The sequence below is a fragment of the Lemur catta genome, chromosome 12 (genome assembly GCF_020740605.2).
Source record: "Lemur catta isolate mLemCat1 chromosome 12, mLemCat1.pri, whole genome shotgun sequence".
In the NCBI taxonomy this organism is placed as follows: domain Eukaryota; kingdom Metazoa; phylum Chordata; class Mammalia; order Primates; family Lemuridae; genus Lemur; species Lemur catta.
The window spans coordinates 22,827,132-22,853,658 of record NC_059139.1 but is presented as its reverse complement, the minus strand read 5'-3'; the positions used below and the strand labels follow the sequence as shown (position 1 = coordinate 22,853,658).

General features: G+C 36.4%; 2 protein-coding genes across 4 annotated transcripts in view; both read left to right on the top strand.

Annotated features, from left to right (window-relative positions):
• Positions 1–2,252, top strand: part of LMBRD2 (LMBR1 domain containing 2) — a 45,311-nt gene extending 43,059 nt beyond the window's left edge. For all 3 annotated transcript variants that reach the window (XM_045566585.1, XM_045566584.1, XM_045566583.1), the window contains one exon: positions 32–2,252. In XM_045566585.1, coding sequence (XP_045422541.1) covers positions 32–92 — 61 coding nt within the window. In that variant the 3' untranslated portion in view covers positions 93–2,252. The remainder of the gene's footprint in view (positions 1–31) is intronic.
• An 8,159-nt stretch (positions 2,253–10,411) lies between these two features.
• LOC123648253 (UDP-glucuronosyltransferase 3A2-like) overlaps positions 10,412–26,527 on the top strand; it is a 23,140-nt gene continuing 7,024 nt past the window's right edge. Inside the window, exons 1-4 of the mRNA XM_045565961.1 lie at positions 10,412–10,653; positions 11,914–12,015; positions 21,865–21,979; positions 24,036–24,567. Of these exons, the coding sequence (XP_045421917.1) occupies positions 10,560–10,653; positions 11,914–12,015; positions 21,865–21,979; positions 24,036–24,567 (843 nt within the window). The 5' untranslated portion in view covers positions 10,412–10,559. The remainder of the gene's footprint in view (positions 10,654–11,913; positions 12,016–21,864; positions 21,980–24,035; positions 24,568–26,527) is intronic.

Here is a 26,527-nt window from a genome sequence, read left to right as displayed (position 1 = left end):
TTCAGATCATTTCTTAATGTTCACCTTTTAGGTATCAGCCTGGTGGACGATATCACTCGATGTCTTATGCCGGAATATTTGATGATGTGTAATGCCTGAAAAAATTTATGGAACAGCTAACCAATGTCAACACATCAGTTCAGCCTTTATGAACATTCTGTGTACTCTAGGATTTCCTTTTTACTCTCAAAGTATCAGGATAACAAAAAAGGCACTGAGAATTAATTATATCTTAATAATAGTTTATTGCTCATTGAATAGAATATTGTCTTTTCTAACAAGATTTAGTACATACCATTCACTAAGCATCTGCCTTAGAAGTACAGTTACAATGGAAGGATTTAATTCATGGTAAGGATAAGAATATGTTGACAATGTGTAGTGCAGTTTGTTTCAGATTAATTTTTTTTCAGGAAAGTTAAAGGTTCAAGGAAGCCATAAGTCATACTAAATAATATTATACAGTTTCATTATTGTGATTTACATTTTTGTTATTAAAAAAATGTTTAACCTGTATTTCCCAAAGAAATGTAAGTGAATGGAGACCTCAAATAATAACCATATTCATAAAATCCATGTCTTAAAACAAGGCTTACTTACCAGACATAACTAAATGTAAAAAGTGCTTTTTTAAATCTATTTGCAAATTAGTGGGGGTTTTGCATGTACAATTAAGATTATACTTCAACTGATAAGTGTTAGTGTCGTTAGCATGTATACTATAATCAGATGATATATTATTCTTTCAGTCCTCTGTAGTAACTGGATTTGTTTATGCATTTGGTATTGCTTTGTAAAAGATTTTCATTTCAGAAAACAATGATCATTTTTATCATTTAGCATATTAAGTGTTGATCATGTCATTCAAGGATAAATCTTAAGCATTAATGATAAATAGTTTTATTTTTTTTTGTAGCCAGAGAGTTCCACAAAATTCTCTAATATTTAAAGGTGCCTGGTTATATTTTTTGATAAAAAAATGTGGTTATTCAAAGGTAAAAAGTGAGTCCATTTGCTGTTATTACTGACACTTAAAATGTGGTTTATACAAAACAGAAAATGATATTAGAATGGAAATGTGTAGTCATAGCTTGGTTAAACATGCTTATTATTTAAACTTGTTTTAACCTTTGTGTTTAAGCCAAAGTTAGGTATTATATTTCAAAGCACCAGTGAACGTGGTTGAGTGCAACATGCTTATAGAGAGTATTTTATGCCTGTGAAATATTTGCAGCTCTTAGACAATTCATGCTACATCGGGTGACCATACTTGAGACTTCCCAGTATAGTCTCAGTTTAACACCTGTTATCTTTTGTAATCATTACTAATGCTCACTTTCACTCTCAAGTATCCCAGTTTGAAGATAAATTATATGGTCACCTAACAATATGATTATATGTTTGTGGAAGGCAATCTTTCCCTGAGTCATAAATTTAAAATTTTTATTTTCCTCTTGAATGAGTGTCATCATGTAAATTTTGAAAAGACAGTTGTTTGCGGGTACTGAAAGGAATAGTGCATTATCCTAATTATCTGATTTGTTTGATCTTTTGAGTTTTTGTGATCTTTGAGATTAGATTCCCTTTAAAATTATTATCAATGGATAGATTTACTCTCAGTTGAAGGTCATATAAACTGCTTATTTGAGGGAACACACTCACAGCTTTTTATCCTGAAGTATGGTCAAAGAGCAATAGAACAGGCCAGGAGCAGAGATAATGTAACTGTGTGCAATTTCATCATTGACTCATTGAGTACCTTGGGCAAATCATAACCTTTCCGTGCCTCAGTTTCTTCATTTGCAGAATGAAGATGATATTTGTTATTTACCTACTGATCTACCTCACAAAGCTATTGTGAGGGAGTTGAGTTGATGTTATGTACTAGAGTTTAAAAAGATAAAACAAGTTGTTAGCTGTGCTGTTTTTCATAGTGGTACTTGAAGGTATTGGATAGGGGAAATGATCTTCCCAGAAAATGGTCCCATTTCTTGTTATTACAGCAACACTTACAAGTCCCCAAAGCATACACTCTTTATGGACTAATTCATTAAAAGTCCTGTGAAAATAGTGTTGTTTTATTTAGTCTTTGGGTTTACTTTGGAATATTTTCTTAAGTATGATGTTTCTCATCAGGTTTTGTCATGAAACTCAGATGTTGTTGAAGTAGAAGCAGAAAAAGGGAAGAAATTATCCAGTTACTTTTATAACTATCTTTTATTAATGCCCTAAAATAAATTGATAGGAATGTGTACGGGACTGTTACCACTTTCCTTTATTATTAAATTTTTATGGTTGTAATAATTATAGCATATGTACATATACTTCACAAACACTATAGATCCCTTTATGACTTTTGAGTTACTTTTAAAATAATATTTGGGTGTTTCAGTGATTCAGAGTAATTTTTTAAGCAGAACTTGTCTTACAAGATTTTATGTATAATCATATAGGAAGGTTATTTTGCTGGGTAAATTTGAGTTCAGAAGGCAATGATTTAATGATTGAAGACTGAGTTCATGGCTGGAGAACTAAGTTCATATTTGTTAAGCCACCTTGTGTGACAAACCCTAAGAGGTACAAGAAATTTTTGTTTTGAGAAGCTTATTAAAATGTAATGACATCTGCAAAATATTACCACTAAATTCATATACTTTACATACGAAGTACATTTCTTAAAAATTATTAACAGCAATTACTTTTTGATGTCTTTGTTACATGATAATATCTGAGTCAAATTTTCTAAATAATTTTTAAAATAGTTGTTAGGTAAGTATATTCAGTAAGCCAATAATTTAGAATAACCATTGCGGAAAATAACAATCTATTAATTTCATGAGTCACCTCAAGTTACTAATTAACTTTTTTTACTACTTAAATAACATTATTATCAGTAGAGCATTTTTGTAAAAAACATAAGAAATAAAGTATGACACTAATTATTAAAATTTACTCTTACCAAATGAATACAAGGGCTTTAGAATAATTTCATCACACAAGAAGCCCTCATTTCACAAAAGTGGTAAGACCTAAGTCAAAAAATTCAAGTGTTTTGCCTTTATAAAGAATAGATCAGAGAATTGGCAATCTAACTTTGAAAAAGAAACGCTGCCAGTTGATTGTTTTGTGCTCTATTGTTTGATTATATTATCAGTTTTGGAAATTTAAGCTGTATGTGTACCCAAATTAAATATAGATAGGATAGTCAATATGTATAGTTTTTTTAGAGTGTATTTAGCATATTAATGAAGGAATTTAATTTATGTTCGTTAACCTCATTTTATAGAGCTGTAAGAGGTTTAGGGAATGTTCTTGATAGTGTACTGATTATTGTATAAAGAGAAAAATAAGCTCTCCAGTTCACACTGTTCAGAAAGGTGAGTTTTGTACCTGTGATTTGAATGGACCATGCCTAAAAAGTCACAAGAATAAGTATATTTGCACTAAGAGACAAAACCTGTCTTGAAAAATCTTAACATACTTGAATCTCTAAAGTGTAATGGATTGTATTAAGCAAATGGATTTAAGGTTTTGTCTTTGCTTTCTTTTCTTACTTCCTTTCTCCTTTTACACCTTTTTTCCCTTCTGAGACCTCTCTTTATAATATGATTTTTAATGTGCTGACAGATTTTTCTTTTGTTTGTTTTGTCTGCACAGTTGTTTTTGATGAGCAGTATACTCAAAGTGAACTAGTTCCAGCTACAAATCCCACTACTTGAAATAGCAGTATTGTACCTAAAGTAGTCAAACAGATTTTGCTAAACAACTAAGCAACGTCTGAATGTAAATGTGAAGTATGCTGAGTCAGTGTGTTGTCTTTTAGGTCAGTAAGAAGGGCATTTGAGTAAAATGAATCATTTTTCAGTGTAATGTTTTTGCATAAAAATAGATTTCCAAAAAAATATGATTACAAAAAGACCCAAAATATTAAGAATCTTGAGACTTCTTTTTACAAAAAGGCATTAATAAATAACATTCATCTTCAGAATTTTTCTTTGGAAAGTTGGATCAATATAAGAAGAAGAGGCCTTCTAAAATGTGAATTTCCCTCTCCATGAGGTACTTCTTTCCAACTCGGTGACTTTTTCCTGTCAAGAGATCAGGCAGTGTTTTCCCCTTTCCCAATCCTAGAGATCAGGCCCTGTGAGCCATTTCTCCCAACAGGGCAGGCACTAGTTCTGCCCTGTCTTCCTTCCCATTACAGTGGGAACATGTCCTCACCTCTAATTTCTTCCATGCTCCGCCTGGCTTAACTAAAATTTTATTTCCATTTTCAAGAGAGTTGTCCACTAAGGTTGATTGAGGCCTTGCTATAATTTTTACATTTATTAATAGAGTAAGACTATTGGCATGTTACTCTTGACACCAGTATCCTAAAAAACATTTTTTTACATGTTTCTTAGGGAAAATTAACTTTTTTTCACTGAAAATATTTTCTTTTATGGTTATCTTGATCCCAAATCATTTTGTAAAAGAATTTTACTGTACATAGTATGAAAGAGTAGAAAGAATGGTTTACTATGGCAGACATATGTAGGGTAAAGTCACAATTTATTAAACTGACTGTACAACACCATTTAGAGTGGATATTGACAAATTTTTATCAACCTGCTCCTTTAGATCTGTAATTTCTCAAAACAATGCTGGCTAGCATCTTCCCTACTTAGTATACCAAGTTGCGGGGGAGAGACTGTGTATTTATTTTTTAAAAAGCAATCCAATGGATTTGTTTTGTCCATATTTTGAAAATAACTTGAAAGATTTTTCTTATTTTAGAAGGTAGAGAATATGTGGACCTGTCTTTTCAATTACTATAATATATATATTTATAAATTATAGCATTTAAAAATACAAAAGAACTCTAATATTGATGTTGTTACTTTCTGGTATTTAATTTTTATAAATGTTTTTGTAAGTAACTAATTGTAGTATTGCTTTTAAATAGTTTTAAAATCTTTCTGAAATAAGTTCTGCCCAGACCTATTTCCTTAGGACAATATTCTAAAGTTCAGTAGTCTAATGTGAATTTGAAATAGTCTTATGTCTCCTCAGTATCTTTTTATATACACCAGTACTCAAGAAAAATATATAAAAAGCCTGATTTCTGCATTGCATGAATAAAGTACTTGTTATTTTGCCTTTTCTAATTCAGTCGATTAGGTGAAATAGATTAATCTTTTCAAATGTGTATCTGATCATAATTTTTCAAAATGTTAATAACTATGTTCATTTTTCATGGATGATGCCAGATTTATCTTTAATCAGCCATTACTACCTGATATGTAATGACAAATATTTTCCTGTTTGACCAGTGGGTTGTAGATTTAACTGTTTTTCTTTGCAGATTCTCACTACATTTTCAAATCTGTATTTAGAAAAAGCTGCAAAGTGCTACCTACTATAAGTAAGTTAGCATCTTTGGCCTTATCTATGCATAATATTCTCTTCAGTTTGATTTTGACAAACTCATTGACTTGCAGTTCCTTCCTAGTATTTTAACTTATTGTGATGTAATGAATTTTTGAAATGTTTATTTGATTACCTGTTAAAATATAGGAAATTATGTAGCTTTGCATGAAATAAACATTTCTACAAGTTAGTAAGAATCTTAGTGATTATGTATACATTTTACTTCATTTGAAATCAAACTGTTAAAAGTAGATTTAGGCTTTCTTTGTTCCTTATAAATTTGTTAGCAGATATTACAGAAGAAATGTTTTAAGGTAAATAATTAAATATATGTACTTTAGGTTCCACATTACTTCTTGTATTTATAATTAAAACAAAAGTAATTATATATGTATTAAAACATGCCATACCCCACAAATATGTACAGTTTTTATGGGTCAATTTAAAAATGTATTTAAAACATTTTTTAAAAAGAGGGTAAGTAACGTCTCATTACAAAATATTGAAAAAATTAGATCAGAAACCAGTGAAATCAAAAATGGGAAAGCAGTAGAGAAAATCAAAACCAAAAGCTGGGTCTTTGAAAAGATTATTAAATTAGATGAAATTCCAGCCAGGCTAACCAAGAAAACAGAATAGGTTGCTTTCCTATATACAAAAAATGAACAGTCGGACTTTGAAATTTAAGTGCATAACACTATTTACGTTAGTCTTAGCTAATATAATAAGACAAGAAAAGGAAATAAAAGGGATACAGGTTGGAAAGGAAAAAAAAACTATCTTTGTTCACTGACAACATGTTTGTAGAAAGTCTAAAAAAATTGACAAAATAACTCCTTGAACTAATAAATTACAGCAAGTTTGCAGGAAACAAGGTTAATATGCAAAACTTGATCACTTTCCCATATAGTAGCAACAGAAAGGTGGAATTTGAAATTAAAATCACAATAACATCTACACTAGTACCCCCCAAAATGAAATACTTAGGTGTAAATCTAACAAAATTTTTATAAGATCTATATGAGAAGAACTATGAACCTCTGATGAAAGAAATTAAAAAGCTAAAATAGATAATCCATGTTCATGGATAGGAAAACTCAATATCATCAAGATGTCGGTTCTTTCCAACTTGATCTATGGATTTAATGCAATCCCATTAAAATCCCAGCAGGTTATTTTGTGGATATTGACAAACTAATTGCAAAGTTTATATAGAGAGGCAAAACATCAGAAGAGTCAACACAATATTAAAAAAGAACAAAGTCAGGGGACCAACACTACCCATCTTCAAGTCTTACTATAAAACTAGTAATTAAAACATCGTGGTATTGGTGAAAGAATAGACAGATGAATGTAACAGAATAGAGAGAGCCCAGAAATAGACCCATATAAATATAGTCAGTTGATCTTTGGACAAAGGAACAAAGGCAATTCAATGGAGAAATAGTCTTTTCAACAAATAGTGCTGGAATATCCACATGCAAAGATGTGAATGTAGACATTGACTTTTCATAAAAATTAACTCAAAATTGATCATAGACTTAAAGCACAAAACTGTGAAAGTTCTAGAAGATAAGAGAAAATCTAAATGATCTTGGGCTTGGCAATGAATTTTTAGGTACAACACCAAAATCACAATCCATGGAAGAAATATCTGAAAGTTGGACTTCATTAAAATTAAAACTTAAGCTCTGCAAGAGACACTGTTAAGAGAATGAAAAGACAATCCACAGACTATAAGGAAAATACTAGCACATGACCTATCTGATAAAGGACTTGTATCCAAAATACACAAAGAACTCTTAAAAGTCAAAAATAAGAAACAACCCAGTTAAAAAGTGGGCAATAGATATGAACAAGCACTTCACAAAGATGATAACAAATATGCATATGGAAAGATGCTTAAGGGAATATGTCATTAGGGAATTGCAAATTAAAACAAATCGATGGGTGAGGAAAATGGATTAGTGGTGGCCTCCTGGCTCACCTCTCCCAGAGAAAGAGATGAAGAACATGGACAGCTACACACGAGTGGATCCCTCCCCCAAAAAACTTGTGAATTTGCAGAGAAACAGCGTAGGACACATATTACAGGAAAAAAGGTGAAAGGAAGATATTTTCACAAAAATTGGAGAGTGCAAGAAATACAATAGGGAATATAATGTGGGATGACCACGCCCACCCGGCCAGCTGGTGCAGTGCTATCTAACCCACAGGAGGACACCCAATGCCCCCTATAGACCTCCCCACCCACTCAGACAGGGAGTTTGAGGTTGCTGTGAGCTAGGCTGACACTACGGCATTCACTCTAGCCGGGCAACAGAGCGAGACTCTGTCTCAAAAAAAAAAAAAAAAAAAAAAAAACCAACAAAAAACACAGCACCTTTTACAATAGTCTCAAAGAAAATTAAATATATGGGAAAATATTTAATGAAAGAGGTGAGAAACATACACAGGGAGAAGTACGAAACACTAAGAAAAGAAATTGTAGAAGATGTAAACAGATGGAAATATCTACCTTGCTCATGAATTGGCACAATCAACCTTGTTTAAATGTCCATACTACCCAAAGTGATGTACAGAATTAACGCAATCCCTATCAAAGTACTATCATCATTCTTTACACATCTAGAAAAAACAATTGTATGCTTTCTATGGAACCAGAGAACACCTCGTATAGCCAAAGCAATCTTAAGCAAAAACAACAAACTGGGAGGTATCAGTCTACCAGACTTCAAGCTTTACTGCAAGGCTACCATAACCAAAACAGCATGGTACCGGCACAAGAACAGACATAAGACCTTTGGAACAGGACTGAGAACCCAGAAATGAAACCATCCTCAATTGTCATCTAATCTTTGACAAAGCAGAAAAAAATACACACTGGGGAAAAGAATCTCTTTTCAATAAATGGTGCTGGGAAAACTGGATAACTATATGCAGAAGTTTCATACTGGATCCCCACCTCTCGCCTCTTACAAAAATCAATTCATGATGGATAACAGACTTAAACCTAAGGCATGGAACCTTAAGAATCCTAGAAGAAAATGTCTGGAAGACTCTCAGACATTGGCCTAGGCAAAGAATTTATGAAGAAGACACTCACAGCAATCAGAGGAACAACAAAAATAAATAAATGGGACCTGATCAAATTAAAAAGCTTCTGCACAGTCAAGGAAACTATCATTAGAGCGAATAGACAACCTACAGAATGGGAGAAACTATTTGCTTTCTACACATCCAATAAAAAGCTAAAAAAAAGAATCTATATAGAACTCAAAAAAATCAACAAGAAAAACATCAAACAACCACATAATAAATGGGCAAAGGATATGAACAGAAACTTTTCAAAAGGTGAAAGGAAGATATTTTCACAAAAATAAGACAGAATAATGGCCAGCAAATGTATAAATAAATACTCAACATCTCTAATCATTAGGGAAATGCAAATCAAAACGACAATGAGACATCATCTAACCCCAGTGAGAATGGCCTGTATCAAAAAGTCCCAAAACAACAAATGCTGGTGAGAATGTGGAGAGATAGGAGCACCCTCATACTGCTGGTGGGACTGAGAATTAGTACAATCTCTGTGAAAAATAATTTGGAGTTACCTCAAAGAGCTAAAAATAGAAATACCAATTGATCCAGCAATAGCACTATTAGGCATCTACCCAAAGGAACAAAAGACATTCTATAATAAAGACATCTGCACTTGAATGCTTATGGCAGCACAATTCACTATTGCAAAGATGTGGAAACAACTGCAGTGCCTTCAATCTATGAGTGGATTAATAAAATATGGTATATGTATATAGTGGAATACTACTCAATTACAAAAAACAATGGTGATCTAGCACCTCTGATACTTTCCTGGATAAAGCTTGAGACAATCCTCCAAAGTAAGGTATCACAAGAATGGAAGAATAAGCACCACATGTACTCACCATCAAATTGGCACTAACTGATCAACACTAAAGTGCTCACACGGTAGTAACATTCATTGAGGCTTGGGGTGGGGTGGTGGGTAAACTTGCAGCTAATGGAATTGTTGACCATTGTATGGCAGAAGGGCAAGTCTCTATTCCTCGCTTGGGTGAGGCAAAGTTACAATATATAACCAAAATGTTTGTATCCCCATAATATCCTGAAATAAAAAGAAAAGAAAGAAAAAAATTTAAATTTAAATATGAAAAAATTAACTTGCTAATCTGAAAACAGTAATAGTATAGAATTCAAGGGCCGACTTTGCCCTGTTGACATCACCCATTGAATCATTCTCCGCCTGTTAAGAGTTGCCCTGAAAGTCTTTCCTAAGGCCAGTGTTAGTTTCAGGATAGGGAGGAAAATAGTGACTCCTGGGCATAATGATTGCTGCCCTCCCCAGGCCAAGATTACAAGGCGGTGCTATGACAAACTGTCCTCAGATTGTGCTCGAGGAGTTTATGGAAAGATCCCCCATCCTATTTTATGATGCTCTACTCAGAATTATCTTCTTGGCTTTAGAAGTTCAATCTTCCAGGTAAAGACTTGAATTTCTAGAGTCTAGTATTTCCCCTTCATGAATGTCACCTTGTAAAGATGCCCTAAAAGGGAGAGGGTCCAGGGGTGGTAGAGCGATCTCCTTAGGGATCCCATTCCAGGGAAGTCTTGAGCTTGAGACAGCCTCTAAAAGTTTTAAACAGGTCCCTGGGGAAATGGGGAATGAGATTGGCAGTATGAGGTAATTATGAGGCATCTGGCAGAGAGGTAGAGCACCAGAAGTTCAGGACAGCTTACATAAAGGAAATGTGTATCACTTGGGGGTGGAGCTGTGATCAACATGATTTACTGAGATCCCTGCCATTTCTAGTTCATAGTACCTATGTACTAGGCAGACAGGGCTGTGATTACACGGACAGAACAGGGTTAAGGATTAGCTCACCACACCCTCTTATTGATAGCTGGTGGTGTGAGAAGCAGATTGTCCAATAGAGCAGCACCCAGGGAGGAAGGCAGAACTACTAAGGAGGTGACAGAAGACTGACAATCTCCTACCTCTTCCCAAGCTCACAGTGAGCACCTTTGGTGCACTGAGGTGCACAGGGTTCCTTAGCCTGGCCTAGGGTGTGCAGTCCAGCCTGGGCTCTGTGACTTCTGCAAGAGAAAGCATGGCTGGGCATTGGGTGCTGCTTCTAGTGGGCTTCCTTCTCCCTGGGATCCTGCTCTCAGAGGCTGCAAAAATCCTGACAATGTCTACACTGGGTGAGTGCTTGGCCAGAAACCGAGACACAGGTGGCACAGTTGTCCTTGCTTCCAGGGCCAAGGTTAAGAGTGCTTGATCAGAGGGTCATCCATGTGGTTTTCCAGCCTGGACTTTTGTACTGGGCTGGAGCAAAGCGGAACCCACATGGTTGTGGGGCAGAGAGGAGACTCTACTGCTGAGGTGGACAAGATAGTTTTGCAGAAAACACAAAATCCTTTCTTGTCTGTTCATATTCAGGATGTGCTCCCCATTGTGCAGGGCTGGCGTGAGAGGTTTGTGCTCCATCCCAGAGCATAGTCCCTGGGCTGCCTTCTGCAGGGCTCAATGGGACTTTCAGAGGCTCACCCTAAACTCTAGGGGTGGCGATGCACAGTAACTTTCAGTAGAAATTATGACAAGTGGTTTCAGGCTCTTGCAGGTCAGGGAAGGCACTCCTGGGGCAGCGCTGCACATTTTCTGAAGCTGCATCCAGAGTCAAAGTAGAGTAGGGAAGGTATTTCCTGACGGTAAGGACAGTGGAGTGTTTTCATCCAGAGGAAACCTGTGGAACTGTCCAAGACTGAGGGAGGACTCAGGTCATTCGAATGTTTTGACCCTTCTTCCTTTTACTTGTGCTACTGAAAGTTTTTGAAGAACTCATGAAACTGTGAATTCTGTATTTTGTGGCCTTAGTTTTATTTCCTTTACTTTTGTCTGAAAGGGAATGATGATGAAAGAGAAAAATGTGTCAGGGTAAAGTGGTCATGCCAGGATGGAGCTTCCCTAAGACTTTATTTCAACACATCATAAGCTCTATTACCACTTTTACATCACTGAGAATCAGGGCACTGATTGATCGACTGCCTCTTAGGAACTCTTCACACTGATGTGTGCAACACCATGCCTGTATTTTCCACCAGTGCAGTTACATCTTTTGGAGAGGGTACCACCATAAGGCCTTTTTTAAAAAAAAATGCGGTATTAGCTTAGCATTAGAAACTCCTAATCCTAAGAACAAAGAAGCTCATCAAACCGCTTCAAGACTATGAATCACAAGTAGGAATCTTAGATGGAGGATTTCCACTGATTAGGGATTTGGGCAGTCATGCTCTGGGTGCTCCCTCTCCAGAGGGAGATGGAGAGACTGACAAAACTTATCTTCCTCTACTCACTGTCAACTTCCTGTTTCCCTACCCTTCCTCTCCTCAACTTAATCATCCTACGTATGTCAGACACTGTATTCTCAGCATTACAGAACTGAAGTTGTACATTGTTCCTAGGTGGAAGCCATTATCTACTGATGGACCGTGTATCTCACATTCTTCAAGATCATGGTCATAATGTCACCATGCTTCGTCAGCGAGGAAATTCTTTAATATCAGGTATCTTTTGTCAATAATTCTTGATTTCTTCTACTCCAGGAAAAGAGCATAATGCCTTCTGCATAGAAAGGCTTAGCAAAATATTTTTAAAACTGTATTTGAATGGAAAGAAGGAAGAAGGTGTATGTGCATGTGTGTGCATATCTGTGCATATAAACTGTTGGAAATCTTCTTAAGCATTGTCTACCAGGACTGAACACTCCATATTCTTATATTTTTTCTCTTATTTTACTTCTACTCCACCCCAAGCAATCTTCCCAAAATCATACACATTATTTTAATAAATGCTTTTTTATGCTATGGCTTAGAAATATATTAAACAAAATATGTGGCCATGTTTAACACCTCTATGTAAGGATCACTTTTCTTTTTACATATCATGGATTGCTATTTGCCCTTTTATGATATCTGAAATGTGATGAAGCTTTCTCAGGGAACCCCTTATTCAGGCAGCTAAAATAGAATCTATCATTTGCATGATCTTTGGTTATTGAAAAATAAACGGCTGCCCATGAGTAGGTACATAGTGATGTCAGATATTCTTAAATAAGTCAACAAATCCAAAGAGTCTTAGCTAAAACCAAGCTCCTCATAAATCTTGTGAAGTCTTCCTCATTGACTCACAAGAAAATAGAATCCCAGAAAACTTGAAAGATTTGCTCAAGGTCACATGGCAGGTTAATAAAACAATTGGGTGTGTTTAGGACTTGAGACTCTGGATTGCTCAATAAGGAAGTGTTGGTCAGGCCTTAACACAAAAAAATCCAAAAGCAAGCATATTTGAGGAACAAAATTCTGAGATGTTATAAAACCTTGAGGGTGAATTCAGGCTTTGGTAGTGTTCAGACTTTTAAAACAAATTTTTTTGTAAACATTTTTTCATTTAATTTTTATATATTTTGTTGTAGTAAAATATACATAACATAAAACATACCATTTTAATCATTTAAGTGTACATTTTAGTAACTTTAAGGACATTCACATTCTTGTACGACCCTCACCACCATCCATCTCCAGAACCTTTCCATCATCATAAACTGGAACTCTACCTATTAACAGAAACTCCCCATTACCTTCTTCCCCAGCCCCTGGGGACCATTGTTTGGCTTTATTTCTCTTTGAATTTGACTCTTCAGTGTACTGTGTATAAGTGGGATGCTGCAATATTTGTCCTCTTGTGTCTGCCTTGCTTCACTCAGCATAATGTCTCCAGGGTCATTCATGTTATAGTATGTGTCAGAATTTCTTTCCTTTTTAAGGCTGAAAAAATCTTCCATTCTGTGCTTATCACACATTTTGTTCATCCATTCTTCCATTGATGGACTTTGGGTTGTTTCCACTTTTTGACTATTGTGAATAATACTGCTATGAGCATTGGTATACAAATGTCTTTTGGAGTCCTGGCTTAAAACTGTTTAAATCATCTTTTGGATTAGATTTCCCATTCTTTCCTGACCATTATTCATGTCTCTTTACATCTGCCTTGACTGGATGTCTGATTAAATAGTGGTAGTATATAAATGTTTAATGTAATTCCTTTTACTTTCAAAAATAAAAATGAAATTAAATGAAAATTTAAATTATATTAAAATTTTAGATTAAAATTTAGTTGTGGCAGTTCCAATGGACTTTGAGAAATAACCGAAGGCTACCGACTTTCTAGCCTTTAATAAATATATACCTACTAAAATCTATAAACAATTGAAGGAATTCATGGAATTTCATCCATTTTACCATAACTTTAGGAGTTTAGAGGTTTGTTTTTTTTTTTTTTTTTTTTTGAGACAGAGAGTCACTTTGTCATCGTGGGTGGAGTACAGTGGCATCATCATAGCTCACTGCAACCTCTAACTCCAAGGCCTAAGTGATCTTCTTTCCTGAGCCTCCTGAGTAGCAGGGACTACAGGCACATGCTACATGCCTGGCTAATCTTTTTATTTTTAGTAGAGATGGTGTCTCATTCCTGAGCTCAAGCAATCCTCCCGCCTTGGCCTCCAGAGTTCTTGGATTACAGGCGTGAGCCACCACGCACAGCCCTAGAGTTTTTTTTCAATATTCCCTCATCATGGATTTCTTTGAAGCCTTTAAAACAGCATTTTCACTTTTCACTTCATTGGCAGAGCTTCAGTTAAGATCTGCAAATAAGGAAAACACATGATTCAGTTATTATTTCTGACAAATGCCAAATTCAGCATATTGAAACATTTCATTTATTTATTAACTCTTTTTTTGAGTGTGCTTTCCTATGCTGTTTATTTATTTACAACTTTCAAAAATAAAATTAGATGTACTGAAGAAACAAATGTTTCTAATACTCACATGTACTACTGCTTCAACCAATACTGCGAATCACAAGTGGATTATAGGTAGTGGCTAGAAGAATACTGAGGAGTATAACAGAGTAAATCTCGATTGTCTGAACAGATTGTTAGTAGACATATGGATGCTAAGAACTGTGCTAAGAATGACTGAAAGGAAGTGTCAACTCAAAATAAGTGACTGAGGCAAAAATATCAATCAATGGCAGTTTATTAAGCCAAAGTTGAAGAATTTCCCAGGAAAACCATAGCATGGACAGATCTTTGGCTGTTTTTCTGAAGGGAAATTTGGAAATTTCAGTATTGATAGGGGAGTGGGAAAATCAGAGAGAAAATAAAAGGCAGGAGGACAGTGAGACAAAATAATTAGATTTTTGTGAGACCCAGGAAAATCTACATAAGAGAAGGTGAATGTTAGTAGAGAAATTGTGAGTGAGGGAAATCAATTAAGTAGGTGTCTTTGGGTATGTGGAAGAATGTTGGATCATGTTTTGTCCCGGTTGTGTACCAGTGAAGATAAACATGTTCTTCATTATGAGTGTGAAATCAAACAGACTTTAGTTTTAGGAATTGGATGTAGCCTGAAGACCTAATGCTGCAATTTGCATATTCTTTTCAATGGGAGGCCAGTAATGAATTTCCTTAATGTATGATGTGTGGAACCCATCCTTCACAGGTACCTAATGACTTTACCTTCCCTTTTGAATAAGGCATTTGGGGGTAGTTCTTAGATTTTATTTTCTTTTACATTCCCCCCTGTCCTTCAAAATCTGTGGGGGTATACATTATAGAGGACATGAGTTTGTTTTTGTATGTTTCATATAATTTCACATTGCTAGGAAGCCTTATTCTTAGGAGATCATTTCCCATAGAGAGGAGGGTGAAACAAATCAAGAAGGATCAATGCTAAAATTGTGGCAGATAATAAAAACTCAAAAATAATGAAGAAGCCTAGAATCTAATAACAGGTCTGGTACAAGTTTTTTTTTAACATAATTTTTTTTCTCTGTCTAGTTTCTCATTTTTACCAAGAGTATAGCATAGTAGGACCAATTTATTTGTAACATAAATTTTAGTCTTCTTATAATTGGCTAGATTATTTGCTTAATGTGCAGTAATATTAGTTATTGGCCGTATGTACTGTTTTTTTTATGTTGGCTTTGTTGGAATTTTTTTTAAAAGGAATCCAAGATTAGAATTTTTTTAAAAGAGCCTCTTGAGGCTAGTAAAGCCAAGGATTTGGCAAACTGTCTGCAATACCTGTATGAATTGGTTGAATTCTTCATTTGAGAAATCCCCAAATAACTTAAGCTTCCAGAACCTGATGGAAAGTGACATTCTTTATCAAGCATAGATTAGAACCTTGTAAACGACTAAGTATAAGGCCAATCTCCCAAAAGGGCTTCTTGTTGGCTTTATATAGTCAATCTAAATTCCTCAATGTAGTCTGGGAGTACTTAAAAATATGCCATTCCGGTTAACGCTTTGGTAAAATAACCAGTGTCACCAATTATGTCCTGTTATAAAAGAAAATAGATCCTTATTGAACTTATGCAAACAGTTATATTATCATATATTAAGAATACTCACAAATAGTTTCTAAATTTTGGAAAACTCAAGTAGAAAGAAAAATGCTTCAAATTTTGCTCACAAAATTATACTTTACCAGTTTGTTGTGAGCTACAAATACCTCAAAAGAAGATAAAAATCTTTTTTGATTTCTGGAAAACAAAACACAGAAAGAATAACCAATGTTTTAAACAAAAAGTCATAAATAATAAAATATTACTTCCGTTTCATGTAATCAATTTTTGTTCTGTTTGAGGTTTGCTTAGCAATCTTCATGAGCACATCAGCTTTTTAACCAAATCCTGGAAGTTTTCCTCATTCAAATTGTATGATCTCCAAAGTTATCAGCTGTACCTGTAATTAATAGGACCTATCAGAGTCCTTTCTATAAATTTTCTTGCAGAAGCAAATTTTGGACTGTATCCAGTTAAAAATCACTTTTCAAGAGTATCAAAGTAAAGCAATTATTGTCTGAGGATGACAAAACATCTTAGAATAACCATAGTTAAAGAGACAATTGACAAAGAAATTTGGTTATTTTTGTGGCATATGACAATTTAAGGTAATAACCATAATCAATACTGATAACATACACAAAGACATATCAGAATTTTAGAAATCTCATATAATTTTTTGTAGAATACATATTAACAACATGTTTATATAAATATAACCCAAAGGAAAACACCGTTTCATATTTGATAATGCTTCCTGTATGGTTTTAACATGCTGTGCAAGACTAATATCTCTCTTGGACTTTCAGTGGCTCCAATATTAAAAAAATCTATTTTGAAGTCAAGTAGACTAAATTTAGAATTTTGATTTTGGAAAGTTTGTCAGATATGACAGGTTTAAAACACTTGTCACAAAACAGCATCACAGGTTACTATAAAATAACAGTCATTCATTTAGCCAATGTGATAATTCAAATAATTCAAGAAGCAAACATTATACTCTTTGATAGAGAGAAGACTCAACTTCCTAAATAATTATAAGACCTAATAAAGACAAACTGAAAGACAAGCTCATAAAGATACAGACTGAATCTGTCTCTCTTTCCCTCTCCTCTTTTTTTTGTTTAAGTTGACTCAAAGTGTGGGAAAAAATCTCTTATTTCCATTAAAATTACATTAAAATCTTGTTTAAAAGAGAAAACTGCCTGGGTGTGGTGGCTCATGCCTCTCATCCTAGCACTTTGACAGGTGAAGGAGGGAAGATCTCTTGAGGCCAAGAGTTCAGGACCATCCTGGGCAATATAGGGAGAACTCATCTCTAAAAGAAGATTATCTATGTTTATTTGATGCTCTGTTCCTATAGTCCAGCTACTCAGGAGGCTGAGCTAGGAGGATCACTTATGCCCAGGAGTTTGAGGCTGCAGTGAGCTATCATGAAGGCACTGCATTCTAGCCTGGACAACAGAGGCAGACCCTGTCTCCCCTCTCCCCCACAAAAAAGAGAAAACAAAATTTTACATTGACATTAGTATGTTACTAATGCTACAGCTAACTTTAATAAAGACTTTATAAACAAATCTATTTATTCTTAACCAATTTCACCACAGGATAAGGTTTCTATAAACCTTTTATACCTTTTTAAAATTTTATCATTTTTATATCTATTTAGTTTTATTTATCATTCATTTTATTTTTTAAATTTAAAACAATCTCTAAAACCTTTAAATTAGGAAAAGTATTTTACTTTTAACAAAAATCACATTTCTACATCTTCTTATAACCTTTCTTACCAAAAACATGTATCATTTTCCTTATATATTTTGCATAGAGAATTTTTCCCTTATATCTAGTAGTTTTAATTATGTATGTTAATTGCAATGTTAATTCTTAGTCACCCTAAGTTTTAGTGAAAAACCTAGGCGGTAAGGAATTTTAATTATGTGTCATATATAGAGCTCAGGACAAAAGACAATGTCAGGAGTATCTCATCTTTTTCAGCATGACCAAAAGGAACAACAGCCCCAGGAAAGTCAGACCAGTGTTTTCTCCGAGGCCGCATCATAACCTAAAGGCTCAAATGTAAAGACATAAACTTATGGACAAATTAAACAAGCATTAAAAACATCATACAAGCAACAGTTTATAACCTTAAACTATTTAACTGAGATGGTGTAAAGCCTCCTGACCAGTATGTTTAGGAAAAGAATGTCTCAATTAAATTTGAAGATGTTTTTATTATACTTTATCAATAATTTAAAAATGATCTTTATTTATCAAAGATTATTAAAGCCACATAAATGGGAAAAGCATGTGGGCTTATTTATTTACTTTTAAGCCAAAGTGGTAGCATAAACGATATTTAAAGACATACACACATACATAGATGAAGATACAAACATGCATAAATGAAGGCTCTATAGTCTTGATTTTAAAACTCTTGTCATAAGACTGGCCAACTCAGCAGTTTTAAAAGACAGCTGGATTCAAACTGTGCCCCTAAAAATGGAACAGGTCAAAGCCTACTTGTTTCACACATGGCCTATGCCCTCACTGGACTCAGGATACAGGGTAGCAATCTGTATCTCAAAGCAGAGGTAGGGGGAGACAGGTAGAGAGGGACAGAGGGAGAGAATATCCTGTCTCTTGAGAAGGAGTTGGGGCCATGCTAGAGGAGGACAAAGTTAATTTCTGATATCCTCAAAAGCCAAAAAGATCAGGTAACATAATACAACAGAGAACACAGTTGTATACCTGAGAGGAATCTGTCTGTGACTTTAGACTCCACAAGGGAAGCAGAAGACCCCCAGAAAGAAGTGAGTGGTGCCTTTTTTCCAAGTTAATGAAGGGATTTGAGTCATAAGAGGTTTCTTCTAGGCTTGTGTTTTCATGTGGTACTGAAGATGGCAAAGATGGAGGAGGAATAAGAACATATATATATATATATATATATATATATATATATATATATATATATATATACACACACATATATATGTATATATATGGTAATATTTTGATTTCTTTTAACCAACAGTGTACTGCAGTTGAAAGGGTTTTAGTTCTGATTTAGAGGCCTCATTTCCCATAATTTAGAGGTTTTGTCAGTATTGACTAAGAGTTGGTCAAATCTAATGGGATATAGACCTTTGACCAAAAGGAAAAATAGAAGATTCAATCACAAAACTAATATGTTATTGAGATTCCTAAGCATAAGAAGAAGTTATAGCTAACTGACAATAAACTTTAAGTGCTTAAAACAAAATCCCAGACTAGCTACTTACTTGGAGATGGGCCAAGCTGGGGCTGCTTTCTGTCATCACAAAAGCAGGGAAATTCACCTTCCTAACTGGAAGAATGACAAAATTCTTAGAGGTGTTTCCTGGCCAAATACACCTTGGATATCACATAAAAAATTTTGAGAGATCAAGGAACCTCAGTAGAGAGCCACTGTTTGGCCTTGGTGAAATTCACTGTAGGTTTCAGTTAACATTTAGCCAGTACCCAGCACCAACAGAATTGCTGCAAGCCAGAAGGGGCAATGCTGTGTTTTGTCAACCCAAAATAAGTGACTAAGGTAAAAATTCTCAGTTAACAGAGATTTATGAAGCCAAAGCTGAGGATTCACCAAGGACAAACACAAAGCACAAACAGATCTGTGGCTATTATTCTGAAGGGCAATTTAGAAATTTCAGTATTTAAAGAGGACTAGGAAACACAGAAAGAAAAAAAAAAGGCATGGGTTTGGTGAGACAAAAGGGTGATATTTTTGTGAGATTCAAGAAAATCTACATTTTACATAAGATAAGGGGAATGTTAGAAGAGAAAAAAGCAATGAAGGAAGCATGAATTATGTAGGTGTGAAGATCTATTATGGATTCCACAAGATAGGTGGAAGAATGTCTGATCCTGCCTTGTTTCTGTTCTGCAACTGTGGAGATAAACTTATACTTCATTATTATTGTTGGAACAAACAGACTTTAGTTTTAGGAGCTAGACTTAGCCTGCAGACATAAAGTTACAATTTGCATGTCCTTGCTTTTGGAAGGCCAGTAAGGAATTTCTCTACTGAATGATGTGTAAGGCCAGTCTCCACAGGTACCTGAGGCCTATGCCTTTCCTTTTGCATAGGGAGTTGGGAGGGTACTCTTGAGATTTTTACTTTCTTTGACAGAAAAATGTAATATTGTAGAGAAAATCTATATTGCTTTAGAGGCTATGTAAATCATCATAAGTGGACTATTTGTGAAAATACAGATGTTAATGTCCTCCTTTTGTGGACAGTAAAATGTGAGAAAAAAGAGATAAATTGAGGAAAGAACTATTAGGCAAAACGGAACCAGGACTTCATGTTTTGGGAAATTCTCAGCCTGTTAGGATTATAAAAGATTCTAAAATTAGAGGTGTCAATGTCAGGAAACCTGTGTGTCCTCTTCTCTTGTAGAAAAAGCCAATTGTGTGGCTGGACCACTTTTTGCTAATGTCTCTGAAGGATTAAAAGGTCAGAGTATTGAGTCACACAGAGGCTCATTGAAGAGATTAGCGTGCAGGAAGTTTCACTGTGCACTGGTTACAAACTCATTTGAGTTTGGGAAGACAGAACACACTCTATACAAGGTATAAGAGGTGGATTTCTTCCTTACAAAGAGGCAGCGAGGGACAACGGAAGCCCAGGATTCATTGGCAGCTGGTCCCCTGAGGCTCAGAAAGCTGCCTGGGTCAAATGCAGTCAAAAGTGTGCATGCCCCACGTGCACTGCAGATGAAGTCCTGTGAAAAGCAGCCCACCCTGGGTTTTATACTCTGGGGAAACCTGACACACTGGGCTAAAGATGGAAAAACAACCTGTTTTAATGGAGACTGGAAAGAGCATGGGCTATTCAAGCCAGTTCCTTCCTATCTCAAGATGTTGCATTCCCAGCACATTCTACAGTTATTCTTGAGAGCTTTAGGTGAGAAAGGGGAGGGAGGAACAGGGTCAGTCCAAGGCCACCCAGTGACTCATCCTGCAATTAGATGTATGACTCGTGGATCCCTTCACCCATAGTGGCAGAACTCAAAAATAGAGATGAAATTATCAGAAAGGATCTGTGTAGCAGCCTCTTAGCTAGTGAAGTCCCATGACATACACAGGGGAGCTGCATCGTACCTGAGAATTTTATGCCAGCAAATCCACTGCCAATTTGGACAGAAAGGAGCAGAGAGAGAAGATAACAGTAAAGAAGACTGTTGGATTTCCAAAATTCTACAAGTAGGAAATAGACGATAAACTACTCAGCTGCAAACACATGCTCGCTTTCATGGAAAAGGAAGGATAACTCTGAGGATGAAGCCATAAACCTAGAGGGCTGAAGTATAGACCATAGAATTAGTCCTAGTCCTTAAAACCTAATTTTCTTTGCCCAGTTGGCATGAAAATATCTTGGGACTGGTGATTCATTGTTTTCCTTCTATTTTATTTCTATTTAAATGCTAATATCTATCACTAGTATCCAATGCTTGTTGCACTATTGGTGTTGTGGAGTAGATAAATTTCTGACTTTTTGACTGAATAAAAATTTTTTTGCATGTATCACTTTAAACAATGAAAATGAATTTTTGTCAAACAGAAATAGCAGAGGCTGTGAAATCACACAGACTCATACTGTATTTAATACAAACTCTGCCACTTTCTGTGTGCAGCTTTGACAGTTTGTCTTAAACTAAATTAGCCTTTGTTTTCTTACTTGTAAAATGATAAAAATAGCTATACCTTTAAATGAAAGCTTTAAATGGAGCTTCCATATCTTCCAATTGAAAAAAAAATCCATAATCATTGTACAGTCTCAATATGTTATCAGTGTATAAGACTGAATGAATGAGAATGGAGGAAAATGAGGTAAAACTAATTAAAAAATCAAACATTCAAATAAATATGAAATCTTTAAAATAAGCAAATTTTGTCATTGTTATGTTAGTGTTACCATGTTGTGTGGCATATTTACCTTTTTAAGCCCATTGCTATTTTCTTAGATTTTAAAGAAGAAGAAAAATCATACCAAGTTATCAGTTGGCTTCCGCCTGAAGAATATCAAAAGGAATTTAATAAGATTGCAAGTTCGTTTATAAAAGAAGTTTACAATGAAAGGTAGTTTTTTTATTCTTTGAAACAAAGAGTTACTATTTTAATCATGTAAATAAATGGGTGGATGCCTGCATAATTGAAATGAGGGTAAGGGAAAGGGATGGATGGATGGATGGATGGATGGATTTATGGAAGGATACATAGATGATAGGTGGATGGATTTGGTACAGTCACTAGAAAACCTTTCTTACTATGCATTGTCCTTCCTATAATATGAGCAGGAATGTATTCCTATACAAATTGAAAGATTGTTCCTTCTGGGACTTGGTTCCAACACGTCATCTACAAATATTGTCTGGAATTTCCCCAACAGAGAAACAGGGACACGCCTCTCAACTACTCATTGGTGATAGTTTTCCAACTTAATTTTGTCCCTTCTCCTCTCACATACTTATAAATAAAGGGAAGATTTATGAATGTTCATTTTACAAAAGTTGAACATCTGGCCATGTAAAGTTCTATTATAAATCAATCACCCTGACACAAAATGAGACATGATATTGACTCCTCTTTTTGCTTCATCTGCAATGGAAGGGAACATAAAACCTTTTAATGGAAGACAAAAACAGGAAATAAAGAAATTCATGCCTATCTTTGTTAATTGCAGTGGTGTTATTCTCTATCTTTCCTTGCAAATTCTACTCTGCTTATAAGTAGAGGTGTTTAAATCTGACTTTTTCCCTAAAGCCTTGTCTCTTGATCAAGCTGGGAGACCATATTCCCACCCCGGTAGGTCTGGTCTAACCCACCCATTTGACACTTAGTCTATATCATCTTACAGAGTTAGTTATATATTGTAAGTGTATGCCTTGTCTCTTCTCCCCCAGTTTAATATTTTTAAGGACAGTTTTAGGTAACAGTACATTCTTAAAAATATTTTTAATATATTAGCTTAATTTTAAATATGATCAATGAACTATATACTAAAGACTTTTACTGCATTACTGAAATTATCCAAAATATCTGGCAAACATTTATATTCCTTTGTTATGTGAATCTTTAAAAATAAAAAATAGAGGATGATTTCAGCCAATTATTTTCTTTGTTTGACTTGAACCTGGTCCTAATGGTTAGGCAGAGATCTGCATATACCTAATAAGGTCTCAGCCTCAGGGCAATTGCTAACTGAAGGGCAATGGTGCAGTGATGTACACGTTACAGTTTTGCCAAGGTATTGGTTCTCTCAGCCCTTGAAGCAGCCAGCAGGCCCCTGATATCTAGAGCCCTGGCACCTGTGGGCTCTGGCCTGGGCATCCTCATTGATTTCCCTATCATGATGGAAGATAGGATCATATTCTTTGCAGGCAATGAAAGGAAGGCATTGCAAGAAGAAAGGTCCCTGAAATAATAGCACAGCAAAGTCTGAATTAAATGTCAGTAAAGTTTTGGCATTTTCTTCTCTGACTACTCCAGCCCACATTGAAATGGAAAGACTCATAATGTGCTTCAAAACCAGGTTGTATTTAGTTTTTGTTTTTTTCCATTGCTTAACTCCTAGACATAGAATGGTGAAATTTTCATTTTTGCTAAGATTTTTGGTTCCAATATGATCAGTGTTTCTTGGGTGAGGCAATGTCTCATACACAAACACACAATGATAAAAAGATTAGCATATATCATCAATATTGATAAAGTCTATCATCAAATTACCTACAAGTCTAGGTGGGCAAACAAGACAATCACTCATAAAAAGTCAGTATATAAAGGAGGGTTAAACAGAGCACGACAGAATTTATCAAGGAGACACAGAACTGTGAGATCTGCTACAGTCAGAGGCGGCTCCCAGAACAGAAGGACCTTGAACTGGCAATGATGGTGGGTGGGATTTGGGTCTGGGTGCAGAGGGGAGAAGGGTGCACTCTAGGGAGCAGAAACATTTGAACCACATTGACCATGGCCGAGTGTGTTTGTGGGAAACTGGTTGAATGTGTGGGCTACTGCTAGACATGCTCTTGGTTCTCCCAGATATTGTCTTTGTATCTCAAGATTCTTTTATGTATTGTGAATTTAACACCTCCCATGAATATTTATCATTTATCATTTATTTTCTTTCTTACAGGGAAGCATTTGAAAAGTTTTTAAAGCTTGTGGAACAACTGGGATTTCAGTGCAGTCATTTGCTAAGCAGAAAGGATATCATGGATTCCTTACAGAATGAGAACTTTGACCTGGTGGCAGTTGAAAGTTTTGACTACTGCCATTTCCTGATTGCTGAGAAGCTTGGCAAGCCATTTGTGTCTGTTCTTCCTGCCACATTTGGCACTATGGACTTTGGGCTCCCAAGCCCCTCATCTTATGTTCCAGTATTCCACTCCCTGTTAACTGACCACATGGACTTCTGGGGCCGAGTGAAGAACTTTCTGAGTTTCTTTATTTTCTCCAGGAAGCAATGGCAAGTTCAGTCTGTATTTGGCAACACCATCAAGGAGCATTTCCCAGAAGGCTTGAGGCCAGATTTGTCTGATCTCCTACTGAAAGCAGAGCTGTGGTTTGTTAACTCTGACTTTGCCTTTGATTTTGCCCGGCCCCTACTTCCCAACACTGTTTATGTTGGAGGCTTAATGGCCAAACCCACTAAGCCAGTACCAGAAGTAAGTAAACCCTTAGCACTAATTTGGATTTCATGCCAAGGCCTTTAGCACATGGTTGGTAGCTGCCCTGTGCCAGCGGGATCCTGAGACTGAAGTAGAGCCGGCGAGGGAGGCACCTAGGGCCTGCTGTGTGAAGAGGGTCTCACCTTCAGGGCTGTGCAAGTGCAGTGCTGGGCCCTGCATGGTCCTGAGATTGAAGCCTCCTCCTGTGGGCTCCTCTGGCTGCTCTCTTGCCTCACCCTAGTCCTGGGCTGGGTGTGATAAGCACTTTATGACAGTTACTGTTTTCATTTGCATTTTGCATGACAATGTGTACTATAAATATGTAGCTAGTGCGCACTGCATGCAATATGCAGGGAAATGAGTTACTTACTGAGAGTGGTGTGTTACAGGGAGTAAGTGGGGCAGGACTATATGGGACTGACTGACAGCCAGAATGGCAGGAGTCATACCCAGCATCCCCTGCAACTGCAGGTGTCATCCCCGTGTCCCCTGCCTGTAAAGCCCTGGCTCCAGTCTCCAGCTAGACCTTGTGATCTGATTTGTCAGGGGTGGGCCCAGGCCTCTATAATTTGTGAACATTGCCTTGGTGATTTGGATAAACAACTTGGGCTCAGAACCACGGCTCTGGAAGGTTCTAGAAGGGAGGACAGCTAGGATTAGTTGTCTGCCTATTGTCTGCCAGCAGTTGGTTGGCATTTTTCAGCAGTTATCATGTACAACATCTTGTCCCTCTAGGTGTGATCCTCTCCAATGTTATAAATGAAGAATGGTGGAGGCTCAGGTGGTGTAGGTGACCTTCCCAGCACCATGCATTTGAGAGACCCTGAGGGCCTGGACTTTGCCTGGGCCTTGAGGTCACCAAATTGTCCACCCCTCCTCCCCTGACCTCACATTGAGTGAGCAGGAGGAGCTGGGCGTGATGCACGGGATAGATGGGCTTCTTGTTGGTGGCAGGAGCTTAAAAGAATGAAAGTGTGAGGCAGGGATCCAGGGTGGAGGAGTAGGGCCCACGTGAGGAGGTGGAAGTGGGATGGCCCTGACTCTGTGTCCCCTGGGCAGTCTGGCTGGATGGACTATTGCACAAATAAAGCCAAAGAGAACTGAGTGGAGGCTTTAGCTGTCAGGAGGGTGGGGCAGGCCTTGGCCGTAGAGTAAAGGGAGGGAATTGTTGTGAGGATAATAATGGCTGTGAGATTTGGAATATCTGTGAGACACACATGGTGTTAAGATAATTTTCTTCTCTTTCTTTTCCAATTTTTATACAGTGGTGTTAGGTTGCTTTTGTAGTTATAGAAAGGGTTTCAAGGTTGTTTTAAAGTGGTCCTTTGGGATGGTAAATCAGACAGTGGTGGGCTGTGTAGAATCCAGTAGGGACCTGACCACCTGATAGGGTGAGGAGTTGGGAGATTAGGGGAGCTGCAGAAGTGCAGAGACAATTAGGGTCGAGGATATATTTGGAAATAAGAACCGACAAAACTGTATTAAAGCCATAGTGAAGACATTAGACACCAGCCTTCCTTGAGAATTTCCTGGGAGACTTTAACACATAAGCTCCTCAGGTGTGCTGTTGGGGCTGGACATGGTTGCTTTGTACAAGCCTTCCCATGTGGTTATCATTTGCAGTCCTGTGGGTGAGTCACTGTAGTAGAGGATGAAGTATGTACGAAGATCGGTGGCCAAGAATATCATGGAACGTACGATCTACATACACTGTGTGTGGGTTGGGGGAGCCTTACCCCATTCTGCCTCCATTTCTGCTGGTGACAGTGATGTTCTCCCAGCTTCTGCATTGTGAACTCCAGAAGTCCACTCCCCATTCTGGGTCCTGACACCCAACTGATTCTCTCCCAGATCACCACCTCTGGTCTGGCCTTGGACATCTCTCAGATGACTGTGACTCCATGAACATATAGTGGGGGTGGAGGAAGAGGAACAGCCCAAGAAGCTGCAGTTAGGA